General features: G+C 37.3%; 1 protein-coding gene across 1 annotated transcript; it reads left to right on the top strand.

The window, feature by feature from the left end:
- Positions 1–208: 208 nt before the first annotated feature.
- Positions 209–2,671, top strand: LOC103980775 (uncharacterized). The gene is made up of 2 exons (XM_009397275.3): positions 209–555; positions 2,275–2,671. The coding sequence occupies exons 1-2, from the start codon at positions 261–263 to the stop codon at positions 2,427–2,429; spliced, it is 450 nt and encodes a 149-aa protein (XP_009395550.2). The 5' UTR covers positions 209–260; the 3' UTR covers positions 2,430–2,671.
- The last annotated feature ends 11,641 nt before the right edge of the window (positions 2,672–14,312 follow it).

The raw sequence follows: 14,312 nt of genomic DNA, 5'->3' as shown, positions 1-14,312 counted from the left end.
CGTTTTAAATTCGATTTTTGTATTATTCATCTCAAATTTGATCAGCGGATATCCAACCCTGCTTAACGGGTCGGATCCTTATATGAAAAATCCGGGTCTCCTGCCACCGTGGTGGGACCCGGTTAATTCCCAACAATCACCGCGCAGCTATGTTTGGCGAGTACGTTGTTTACGGGTATGAGTAGAAAAGAAAAAGTCGCCCTAAATCTCTAATCCACGTTTCTTCCTCGCCGTCGACTGCCTCGGGAGAGAGAAGGGGAATGGTAATGGTCACGGCATCGCCGGCAGCGGCGTCGCGCCCTCCTCTCGCTATTCCGCATTCTGGTTCCACTTTCCCTCTTGGACCCCGTTGGCGCCGGGCTCTGCTCGACTTCCCCGCGGCGAATGGGGCTCGGCCGCAAGGCTGCTGGCGACGCGACACCGCTGTTCGGTGCGAAGGCGGTGCCGCTGCTGCTGGGCAGCGGGTCCTCAGGACGTGCAAGAACTGCAAGCGGCAGTATGACCCCGCCCTCAACCATCCCTTGGCCTGCCGCTTCCACACCGCCCACTTCGGCGGTCAGTATCCTCCTCCCCTCATTCCAATTTCCCTTCTTTCATAGACATTTCTTCTTTATGTGGATCTTTATACGAACTACGAGGAATGGTTGCGCAGACCTCTTGTATGATATCCACTAGCACTAATTCCTCGAAGTACGTGACGATTGACAACTAGAGTTTCAAAAATTGAAGTTGAGAATTTTGATCGTTTGATGGATTCGTGAATCGGGAAAAGGGGAAATTAATGTATCGTAGAACAGTCCGATTCTATTGATGAATTGGCGATCAAAATACTGGGACCTCATAAGCAGGTTGTTATGGCCCCTTAGAGACTTCTTCAAGAATTAGGATGACAGCTTGAAATGTTCAAGTACCTACACATCAACAACAGGCAGCTAAGATCAACGTTATTCAGGAAAATTAGACAAAAAGCTTCAATTATGCCTTTTAGAAGCTTTAAGGGTCATTATTTTTTTAGGGGTTGCCAATAGCAAGAAGGGATTGCCAGTTGCAAGTTTCTACCGATTAAATATGTCGTTCATTATAGCTACATTTTCTACCCTTGTAGCTATACATAGTGGGAAAGACCAAGATTTGAATTTTATGGCAGAGGATCATGCCAATGATCTGCTGCCACAATTGTGGTAACTGGCATAGAGATTAGCATAACCAGTCTCTTTGCCGAGCCAGAACAATGCTGGCATGCCCTTGATATGGCATGGGATGCTGTGCTGACATATACCATTGTGTGCACCATCTTCTATTCGTTTCAACACTTTTAAATGAATTTTACTGTGCTTAGATCACATTATACATATTGGCTGGTTTGAAAAATCACGGAGTAGGATGCCTGGGTGAGGACACAGTCTCTCACTATGTTTCTCCCACGTTTATCCATTTAATTTGTTCCACTCATAGGTCTACTTGTCAGTAAGGTTTTCCCTACTAATTTATACACAACAGTTGTTTCTCGGAATACTCATACTAGCTTGCATAACTTTGTTAGAAATTTAGCAAAATTTTATCGCCAATCATCCTATATCGACTAGTAACTTTCCAAACCTTGGTCAGTTCTCATTTAATAGGTACCCTACTATTCAAAATATTGTTGCAGCCTCTAAATTCATGCCTTTCTTGGTCCAAGTCTAAAATCAAGTGGTGGTGGTCATTTGTAAAGATCTGATGAGTGCATGTTTGCACTGGGTTCAGCCATCATTGTGCCTTCTCCATCATTTTTCTTTGTTAGTTTGTTGTATATTATGAACCTTGTTCAAGAGTTTTGTTTTAATACAATTGAATGCATGTAGCAGCTGGTCAAGGGTATATATGATAACAATTTGGATGTTGAGCAGGAGGGGGGAAATAGACTCTAAATATTTTTCATACACAACCACGGCTTTCAACTTGTTTGATTTAGCAGACGCTGTAGGATGCTGTAAATTTGTGTGTTACCAGTCCTTGTTCTTCCTCCTTCATGTTCCAGTTAATTATGCATGTTTAATTTACATTTCTACATAACTGCGATAGAGGTTAGTATACACATGTGGCTGATATTGGGTATGTGCATCGGTTCATCTTCTCCTGTTAGCCTATTGCTTTTTTATGGAAAGCTTTTCCTTGTTTCGATGCATATACACTTGACATTTCTTTCTCGTGTCGATGCTTAGTTTCCATTTCCTATTCCTTGACCAAGTCATTACGATCACCTATTCTCAATAACATTTTGTGAAATGCTAGGAGAAACCAAGAGAAAGTTTGAGAGTGTGTACACAGGAGGGACCATGGACACTCCTGACTCTGGCAAAGTGTTCCAGTACTGGCATTGCTGTGGCTCTGAAGATCCATTTGATGCTGGTTGCACAGCTGCTCCTCACTGCTCTTATGATGACTGATATCACATGGTTGGCCTTCGGTACTTATCAGTAATGGACAAAGTCCTTCCTTCCTTCCGACAGACGATCGGCTTTGATTCTGTAGCCCAAAGCAAAACGATGAACATCATGTATAGAAGCAGCTGAAGCATCGACCATGGATCTTTATTTTCTCATACCTTGCGCTGTATAATTTTACAGGCAACAATCCTGTTGTTGATACATTCGGCTTCTAATTTTATTATGCAGTTGAATTATATTCACTTGCTGCCAAACTGCAGCTTTATATTACAACAGTAGGCCCAACGTACAACCAGTGATATGTGCAACAGTACACCAACCAGTTGATATTTTATGTCATTAAATGTCAAGATATAGATGCCATATTTTTCATTCCATTCATTTCAGATTCTATTAATTCTCGGCGAAGAACAGGAAATGAAAGCAACATTCAGCCAGTTCTGCACCATCCTCTACTTCAAGATAAGAATGAAAGTGGAAGGCACAAGTTCATCAGGATGTTGTCATTTGGATTTTTTTTTCTCCACCTATCAGAGCCTCACAACAACAGTCCAACGAAGATAAAATTGATATCCCAATTCACAGTTCAAACCCAAAAAGAAGTGTAAAACATTAATGTTACAATATTACACTGTAATTTGAGGGAAGAACACACGACTAGCACCAGTCAAACACCTGATTCGATCATTACCTCCCATACCATGAGAACCTGGTAACAACTTCTGCATAGAACAGAAAGATTAAATGGCAATGAAACAGAAGAACCAATAATCAACTAAGATGTCGTCGTGCGGTTTACTTTATGAAGTGATTCATACGTTATTTTACAGATGAGAGCAGCAGCAATACAGGCAGAGAACAGTGCGAAGGTCCTTATTTCTAATCCTGAAATGGATTCATGATAGCAGCCAAAAAGAAGCCAAGTGTGCAACTTTGTTCTTTCACTTCTATCATCATTCAAGATGTAACATCAAATCCAAGAGGAGTAGACTGAAAGAAAAACCAAACATGACCTGAGCCACCAATCAAAAGAAAACACTTCAACGAGGCAAAACCCTAACAAGAGAAACTGCTGTAGTTAAGAGTTGTCATTATAAAAAAAAAAACTACTTATTAAAATAAAATAAAATAAAAGACAGAGTTTCCTTTATTTTTTGAACATAACAAAGCCATCAAAAAACAAAAAAACAAAAAAACAGGAAGAATTTCCCATAACAAGGGAGAGAAAGTGGAAGTCCACAGATAGATGTAGAGCTCCCTTCAATCCAAATAAGGGTCAGGCTGGGCTGATGCAGCTCCTGAGTTATGCAAACCACAAGCCTATCCCAAACCATCCATCAACCTTGTCGTCAAAACATGGAATAGGGCAGTGGAATCCATAAACCAGCAGCTGTGTCCACCCATCCAAGTCCCTTCTTTGGACTTCAAGGAGCTCCACCTCCACCTCCAACCCAAACCACTCCACACCCAATCAATACTCGCAAACATAAGCAGAAAGCAGCAGTCCAGCAAAGAACAAGAAACAAAATACTACTTGCAAACCACATCCAACATGGTACAGCCATATAAACCAACAACATATGGCAACAAGCGAACAGAGGTTCGGCATGCAGCAGCCTAAGGACCCATGAATCCATGAGCAACCGATGAGAGAAATGAAGATGAAGAGGTGCCAAGCAAAGCGGCTCTTTTCATCTCCCCACCTCTCTCTCCCTTTCTCCTCCTCCTCCAGCAAACTGCTCCTCATTTAATAACAGCAGGCTCAAATCTTGAGAACCCCTTGGGAAGCGGGTTGAATAGATGCGTCTGACCACCTTCACATGTCTTGATGGCACGCTTTCTCGTGTTTCCTCCAACCCATTTACCATGCCTGCCCATAAACAAACAAAGTAGAGATGATAAGACGCAGGTAGTCACAGATGGAGGTTGACGACATGCATTATTGGTGGCCGGTGTTCCTACATCCGGTGAGATAGCATCTACCTTGCTTCGTCATTTCCTTTCAGTACCTACGTAGCCTCATGCATGTATTCATATACGTAGGCCTCGTGATGTGCGGCCGAAGAATGCCGACCATTTAACCATACGTCCTCTTCTCGAGGAATAACATAACAGCGTTTGAATGAGTGTCATGTACATACATGTCGTTCGACGCTCAAATGGTGTCGTCTACATACCGTATGTATACGTAGAGAAAAAAAGATAATGATGTATAGAGCAGCAGAACATATTGGGACTTGAGCCTCAAGTGGGAAACAGAGCGCGAAGCGAGTCATGAGTGCAAACTACTGCAAAGGAAGAAGAAAAGAGACGAGGGATGGGGACAGCACTTCGACAGAGGAAAAAAAATAAGAGCAAATATATACATAATTTTCATCGACTGCATTTACGGTTTTCTTTTCTTTTGGGGGTCACATTTACTGTTAATATGAACGGCGGGGATGAAGCTACCGTAACGTATCAACGGTGGATCTTCCGTCGCATAGACATATCGTGAGTAGGCCGCGGTCTCCTCCAACTCGATCCAGAGCGAATCTAGCGTTAGATCCTCGTTGCAGTCGACCGGTTAATATGGGTCCCACGGGATTGAAACCGGTCCGGTTCGGCTTGTTGCTAATTTAGGATTCATTTGAAATAAGAATATAATGGATCCATGAATTTGCAATTAATTTTATGAATATTGCAGCATATCGATTTTCGATTTTCTTCGAGTAGCAAAAATTACTCCTATGAAACCGAACAAATATACCACCAGGATATTAATGATAAAAAAATAAATCTATCCGTAATAAATTAAGTTGTATGTGAAAGTAACATATTTTAATCAAAACATTAGAATAAAATCTCTTGGAACACATTATTGGTATATTGTAAGTCTATCAATTTGACATGCATTCATTTTGATTCATTCTAACTCGATTCAATTTGATTTCGTATGATTCATTTCAATCATCTTAAAATTTTTTTATGATATAACTCGTATGATATAAGAAACAAACTAAGTAGATCAAATCGAGTTCAACCTTCAATCTTAGACGGGCCTCATCTATAATTTTCAAAACTTAGTATCCTCGCTTGGAGTGTCAATATGATAAAAAGAGTAAAAAAAAAAATTAATTTTTCCCAAAATTTTATGTAGAATTGAATTTTGTTTTCCAATATTTATTGGAAAGGGAGTTAGATAATGTTGGGTTGGGTGGGGAATGAAAGCTCCCCCTAACTGCTGTCTTTGGTGCCCTTTCACTCACCTGCTTTAAGCTGTGCAATTGATTTTTCCCTGTATTAGGTTGGCTGTGCAACATCAACCACTTATGGACTGAAAGCTATGTGTGAGCTTGCTGAGGCAAATGGAAGACTACTCCTCTCTGCCTGCCCCTCTATCCTTCGGTGTGGCTTGGATGGATGATGGCAATGCATCGTTGCATTGATGGGTGGTGAGTTGTCTGCATCACTTGGCAGGAGAATATTTGCATGAATTATTCATGCCAATAATCTCGTGGTCTTGAAACAATCAGCAAACCTAATCAACTGTTGCACATATGAATTGGTTACATATGTATGTCTTCGAGTGAGTGTAGGTCTTTTTAGAACATTGATTTATGGAGGTCAAATAATGAGGTCATGATGAGCATATGATGAGCATTGAATGCTCTAACTTTAAAACAATAAATTTTATTTTTAAGTTTATTCTTATTATATTTTTAAAAATAATTAGTTTTAAGTTCGATGAACATATGTATAATTCATCATGAATTTAATATATATTATAATTTATATTTAATTTTTAATTAATTATGATTCATTAATTAAGTGATTGAGTGATCCAATATACAATGGAGGATTTATACAAGTGAAAGTGAAAGAAAAGAAAATGATGAAGCATTCTTGTTTTTAAACCTTATCAAGTTTTTATATTCAGAACTAGTAGTTCTTATATATTTTTTGAAAAAAAAAATTCTCTCGTATCTTTTTTTTTTTTTCATCTTGTTTCACATTATTTGGTATCAGAGCCTCGCTATACTTTTAGAGTATTTTATTCTTATACCAACTAAAAGGGGTAGAAAGCTACATGTGAAAAACGAATGATACAACCAATAGTGATGAAAGGGATAAAAACCAAAACACAAAGGAAATAAGTTAAAAAGTTTACTGTGCATCTTAAACATTAAGAAACTCATAGTTCTAAAGGCTTGAGGGATGGATTCCTTTGCCTCCAAAGAAACTGTAGGAGACTCGTTCTTGGATAGTTAGTGTCGTTGACAAATTCTTTGAGTACAAAGAGATTATCAAAGATAAAAAACTAAAATTAATTATTACAAGACTTCCATATTATACTTTAATTTAATGGGATAAGGTGCAAAAGATGCACCTTAGGAAAGATAATATGAAGATTTTATCTTAAGATAATACGAAATCTTGGCTTCATCAAAATTTTTTTCTATCTCATTATGTTTAAACTCTCTTTTCATAATTTAATAATCTTCAATAAGGTAACAAACTTATCATCAACTATATTAAAAAATTATACAAGTTAATGATCCAAAATAATACTTAAGAGATAGAAAAATAAGTTATTGTAAGTTAATGACGTACGAGTTATGATTCAAGATGAAGTGAAGATGCCGTGGTCATCTAATATTTATCAATTAGTATTAAAAGTTAAAACAAAACTTGGTATAAGTGGAGCAAAGAAGTATTATAATATTCTTTTATGAGCAAAGGAGCAAAAAAACTTTACTCAGTATAATGCTAGTGGATCAAAAGCTAGTGAAATTATGAAAAATATATCAAAATTAACTCCTACCAACTGTGAAGGATAATCTAATCACATCAGTCACCTTTCTATTTTCTTTAAATATAAATAAGTAGGAGACTATATGAACCCGTGCCCAAATAGATAAGTTGATACATTAGTCGATTTTGCCAAAGAAGAAATGCCGATGAATAACATGAAGATATTGAAAAACCAATATATGATGAATACCTCGAGGAGGCTTCTAAAGAAATTACACCCGAAGAAGATGAATGCTTTGTAATCCATAGAGCGCTTATTACTACTCCAAGAGATGATTCTAATGAAGAATAATTATGAAATAATATTTTCAAGACACGTTGCAAATCTAAGTCAAAATTTATTATTTTGTTATTGATAATGATAATTATGAGAACATTATATCTTAAGATATGATAGACAAGATCAAGCTTAATATAGAATCACATCCTAAACTATATCGGATTGCATGGTTCAAGAAAGACAATGAAATACGAGTTACTAATCGATGCCTAATTTGTCTTCCATGGGAAAAATTTATAAAGATAATATGTGATAGAATGTAGTATCAATAGATGATAGCCATATACTCTTAGGAAAATCATGGCAATATGATAGATATGTTATCTATAATAGTACAAACAATATACATACTTTTAAATTCAATAGAGTTAGATTTATACTTTTGACATATAAAGAATAGTTTGCTCTCAAATATTGAACTCAAAGAAACAAAAAAAAAATTTATTTTAAATAAGTTTACAAGAGAGTGAAGAAAGTGAAATTGTATTTATATTAATTGCTAAAGAATACACGCAGGCTTTTGAAATTCTTAGTGAAGTAGAACCTATTTGGGAGGGATTCAAATACATTTACTTCAAAGAACTTTTTAGTGGTCCACCGCATAAGGGTTATATTCAGGAAAGCTTAAGCTTGTGTATTGTTCCAGCTCTATTGACTCCTAAGAAATATAGAACTTGACGAATGTGTATCGATAGTCGAGCTATTAATCAAATTATCATCAAATATAAATTTCTTATTCTACATGTGGAGGATATGTTTGATACGTTTGCTAGTGCTCAATTTTTTTTAAAATTGATTTTCAAAGTGATTATCATTAACTCTATATTAAATCAGGAGATGAATAAAAAACTGCTTTTGAGACTCAAGAAGCCTTATATGAATTGCTAGTTATGCTATTTAAACTTTTAAATACTCCGAGCATATTCATATAATCAAATTATACATATATGGAAGTTTGTTATTATTTATTTTGATGATATTATTATTTATAGTCATAAATACTTGATTATATTAACATTTGAGAACTATCCTATCATCATTGAAAGCAAAAAAGCTATAAGTAAATCTTAAGAAGTGCTCTTTCATGATCTCTAACCTAGCTTTTCTAGGTTTCATCTTAACCTCTGTAGGTAAACAAGTGGATTATGAGAAAATTAAAACTATCCAGACTTAGCCAACACCAATGTCTCTACAAGATGCTCGAAGTTTTTATAGGTTGGTACTCTTTTATTATCAATTTATTCAAAATTTTAGTACTATTATAGCTCCTCTAGCTGATTGCATAAAGAAGTGAATCAATGAACACTCGAGGCAAATAATAGCTTTGAACTACTAAATGTGAAATTATCCACTGCCCCTATTATTATATTATCAGATTTTTTTAAAAAATATTTAAAGTTGATTGTGATGTCTCTCATATGAGTCTTGGTGGAGGACTTCGGCAAGAAGGACATCTGTTTATATTTTTTGAAAAGTTTAATAATACAAGAAAGAACTATTCAACGTATGATATTAAATTTTATGCTATTGTTCAAGCACTATGACATTGGAGACTCCAAAAAGAATTTATCTTAAATTATGACTATAAAACTCTTAAACATATAAATTCTTAAATAAATCTCATATATACAATATACAATATGGGTGGTGTTTGTTCAATATATTCTTTTGTATTAAAGTATATGGATAGAATGTGTAATAAGGTTGCAGATGCACTCAATCGATAATTAACTTTTCTTAATACAATTCGAGCCCAGCTAAAAGGATTTGATGAAATAAGAAATACTTATTCTAATAATAAAGATTATGGAGAAATATGAAAGTTACCCTGGAAGAGTTATCATAAAAATTATGTTATTGAAGATTGATTTTTGGAACTCGATTTTGTATTGCTAAATTTTCTTTAAGAGAGTATATTATCCAAAAATTATACTCTGGTAGATTATGAGATGATTTTGGGATAGATAAAATAATACTTATTATCAAAATAAAATATTTTTTGTTAGTAATCTATTAGGATGTTACATATTATGTAAAATGATGCAGAATCTATCAAACTTCGAAAAAGCAAACTCAAAATCTTGGTGCATATACCCCTTTGTGAATTCATAATACTTCATAGTAAGACATTAGTAACTCAAAGATGCACGAATTCTATCTTTATTGTTGTTGATTAATTTTTCAAAATGACATATTTTATTCCTTGCAAAAAGATTATGTATGTTTCTTATATTGCTAACATTTATTTTAATGAAGCAATCAAACTTCATGAAATTCCTAAATATGTCACGCTAGATAGAGGTACTAAATTTCTTAGTTATTTTTGGAGAAGTTTATGAAGAAATTTGTCACCAATAATAGTAGTGCCTATCATCCTCAAATATATGGATAAACTAAAGTTGTTAATAAAACCTTGGGTAATTTGTTAAGATATTTTACTAAAAAAGATTAAAATAATGGGATTTCATGCTGCCACATATTGAATTTGCTTATAACTCTATGATAATTATTCTATGAGCAAGAGTCCATTTGAGAATATTTATAGTCGTATTTCACTTCATTATCTAGTCTTGCAAAAGTACCTCAATTATCTTTATCAAAGTTCAAAAGGAGAGGATTTTGTTAGGATCGAGAGCACTAAGAGGGGGGGGGGGGTGAATTAGTGCAGCGGAAATCTTACAGCGATTAAAAACCAAAAGCTGCGTTTGTTCAAAAACTATTATGATGCAAAAGCAAATTCTCAGTTTGTATCTAAGTGCAGTTTGCGTCTAAGCGCAGATTGCGTCTAAGCGCAGTTTTGCGTCTAAGCGCAGATTGCGTCTAAGCGCAGTTTTGCGTCTAAGCGCAGTTTTGCGTCTAAACTCAGATTTACGTCTAAATGCAGATTTACGTCTAAACGCAGATTTACGTCTAAACGCAGTTTTACGTCTAAACGTAGTTTTACGTCTAAACGCAGATTTACGTCTAAACGCAGTTTTACGTCTAAACGCAGTTTTACGTCTAAACGCAGTTAGACGCAGATTTACGTCTAAACTTTGAAACTCGTTTGTATACTCGCAGAAGGCAGTATGCAGTTGAAACCAAGACGTAAACGTGAACTGAAATCTGATGATTGAGCGAAGAAAGCCGATTTACGTCTGAATGCAGTTTTACGTCTAAATGTTGAAACTCGTTCGTAAAATCGTAGAGGACAGATTGCAGTTATTAATAGGATTAAAATGTAAGCGTAAACTGCAAGGAAGCTCATTCGTAAAAGCACGGAAAACAGTTCTGCAGAATCAAACGTAAACGTAAACTGTAATGTATGAAAATACGAGTTTACGTCTGAATGCAGATTTGGAAGAACAGCACTTAGAACTTGTTCGTGAAAGCGCAGAGAGCAGTAGTGATGAGGGAGGTTTGCAGTAATGATAAAGTGCTCGAAAGTAAACGCAAACCAGAGATTTAGAGTGGTTCGGTCAGCCTTGACCTACTCCACTTTTGGCTTCCTCCACCGATGAGGTTGCCGACGTCAACTAGGTGCCTTCCTTCAATGGGCGAAGGCCAAACTTCTCTCTTACAATTTCTCTCCTTTTGACAGGCTTAGGAGACAACCTTTACAGATGTTTTCTCTCCTCTCTTTACAACTCAAACTTGAAGAACAGAAGGAGGAGGAAAACTAGCAGTTTTGAGCTCTAAGAACCACTGAAAAGATCAAGATTTCGGGTCAGTTCTTGCTCAATTCAGTGCTGAATGGGTGGGGTATTTATAGGCCCCAACCCAATTCAAAATTCGAGCTCAAAACGATCAAATCGATCAAATCCCAGAATTCTGGGATCAGGCGGTTGCACCTCTCGACTGGAGAGGTGGCACCGCCTGGCAGAGCTCGAAGACTGAGCTCTGCCGATTGCTTCTCTCTGCCAGAGCTCGAAGACTGAGCTCGATGGTTGCATCACCTGGCAGAGCTCGAAGACTGAGCTTGGTGATTGCATCACCTGGCAGAGCTCGAAACTGAGCTCGGTGGTTGCATCACCTGGCAGAGCTCCAAGCTGAGCTCAGGCTGATCCACCTCTCTGCCAGAGCTCGAAGACTGAGCTTGGTGAATGCATCACCTGGCAGAGCTCGAGACTGAGCTCAGGCAGATGCACCTCTCTGCCAGAGCTCGAAGACTGAGCTCGGTGGTTGCATCGCCTGGCAGAGCTCGGAACTTGAGCTCTGGCGGTGCAACCTCTTGGCTGGGGCGGTTGCACCTCCCAACCCCACAGCCCAGGCGGTTGCACCTCCTGGCTGGGGCGGTTGCACCTCCCAACCCCACAGCCCAGGCGGTTGCACCTCCTGGCTGGGGCGGTTGCACCTCCCAACCTCGCAGCCCTGGCGGTGGCACCTCCAGGCTGGAGAGGTGGCACCTCTTCACTATTCCAGCTCACTTGGTTTGGCTCCAAACTTGGTCCAAACCAGTCCGAACTTGGGCCTAATTGGCCCCTACTTGGGTTATAGGATTAACACCTAATCCTAACCCTAATTAACGTGCTAACTATGAATTTAAAGACATTTTCTAAGCTATTACAAAGTCCGCAAGTCAAGACTTCTTCTAGCGAGCTTCCGGCAAACTTCCGGCGGTCTTCCGATGAACTCTCGGAAACCATTCTGCGGACTCCCGGCAAGCTCCTAGACTTCACGATTTGTTCTTAGCGAGTTCCAACGAGCTTCTTCGGCAAGCTCCGATCTTTCTCGGCGAGCTCCGCGAACTCCCAACGAATCTTCGGACTTCCGTCGAACTCTCGAACTCGCAACAAATCCTTCGCGCTTGACTCCGACACTTTGTTTCGCTTTATGTCTTCATCGTTATCATAGTTAATCCTGCACAACAAAACAAAACTTCAATCGAGACAATTAATCCTAAGCAATTAACCAAGTTGTCCGACATGTCATTGGTCCCTCGACGCTTCGTCCGATTCTTCGGCGCATCGTCCTCTCGTGCAGCCTATTGCCCAATCGGCCAGTTGACTCCGCAACTCCGATATCCTTGGCACAATACCCGCTCTTCTTGGCCCGATGCCCGAGTCCACGGCCCGAAGCCTTCTGTCGATACGTCGACCGATCCACCGGCCCGACGTCCAATCTTCTGACATGTTCCTTCGGCACAACATGATTTTCCTGCTTTAATTGTCTCATCCTGATCGAAGCATCCTGCGTCACTCAAAACGCAGATTAAATCATAAACATATATCAAGTAGTTTCATCATCAAAATACGAGATTCAACAATCTCCCCCTTTTTTATGATGACAACCACTTGATGACGGAGTTAAACTTAACTCCCGGAGTTTAAACAAACTCCCCCTATAAAATACGAGATTCAACAATCTCCCCCTATCAATATGCCATATTGATAGAACCTTGAATTCAGACTGAATTCAAGTCATTGCAATATTCATCATGAATACTTGCAACACGTCAACATGAACTTATGCATAAACTTATGCATCACATGTCATGTCATCAACATACTTCTCCCCCTTTGTCATCAACAAAAAGGAGAAGTACTACAATCAAGTGTTTGTGTGTGATATTGGTTCTACTCTTTGCATGAAAAACATAGTATCAAGTTTTATCATCATGCAATCTTGGAGCTAGAAGATTTAGCAAGTGTTACATCATGCTTAGAACATTCATGCTATCAAGTTTTAGATATGCAAGTTTTATAGCATATAAGATAGCACTTTTGGTAATGTTCAAGATAGCAAGTTCTACAACATGCAAGCTAGCAAATTAGAGATGTTCAAGAAGGCAACTCTTGCTTCTTGAAAATTTTGCTCACTTTGCTAGATGCACAAGTTAGCATTTTTGCCTCTTGAGATAGACAAGATAGCACATTTGTTTCTTTTGAGATAGCAACTTTTTGCTTCTCTTTAGACCAACAAGCTAGCAATTTTTACGATATACAAGTTTCACAATATATAAGCTAGCAAAAATTTCGAAAGCAAATGCAAGATAAATTTCTTGTGTAAGCTCATGATTCTTGCTTCCTATTGCAATGTGCAAATTGCAAGTTTTGCTTCTTGAGATATTCAAGATAGTGATGTTCAAGAAGACAATTTTTCTTCTTGAAATAAGCAAGTTAGCAATCTTTGCTTCTTAAAATAGGTAAGCTAGCAAATCAAGTTTTTGCATCTTCTTGACTTGTACTAGCTAGCTATCTCCCCCTTTGCCATTGTAAAAAAGAAAGAGAGAATACAGTTTTGTAGTTCTCTTTTCCTTTTACAACGATTTCAAAATCATGACAAATGATGAATAATCAAGTTATGAATGTCAAGATAATTTTTCATCATGAATATTTTATCATAGCATGCATTATTATCATAAATTGAAGTATTACATGCATGATATCATATCACCATTCATAATTACATTAATATTTCAATATAACAATTTCTTCTCAAAATGTGTAACTTGGCACTCATAGCATTTTAAATCATGATTTACATCATAATTAGAAAGCACAAGTATTGCATGCATAATTGTACATTATAAATGTTTCATATCATGATGGTATCAATTTTGTCAAATTATATCCTACCATGCATGATCAAAACTTCTCCCCATTTTATCATTGAAAACAAGAAGAAAGTAGGGGGAAGAGCATAAAAGTGTTAAATATTTCAATCATTTTTAAGATTCATAACATGAATAACGTTATTACTATTTCATCAAGATCAGTTTCGAGATTCACATAATATCATGAAATCATTAATCTCGATAAAATGGGAAAAACATTTTCTTTTTTAAGTGATTCTTTTAACACATCATAAAAAAGAAAAACTCATTCATA

This window comes from Musa acuminata, chromosome BXJ3-4 (genome assembly GCF_036884655.1).
Source record: "Musa acuminata AAA Group cultivar baxijiao chromosome BXJ3-4, Cavendish_Baxijiao_AAA, whole genome shotgun sequence".
In the NCBI taxonomy this organism is placed as follows: domain Eukaryota; kingdom Viridiplantae; phylum Streptophyta; class Magnoliopsida; order Zingiberales; family Musaceae; genus Musa; species Musa acuminata.
Note: the sequence above shows the minus strand (reverse complement) of the source record. Positions and strands in the feature narration are given on the sequence as shown.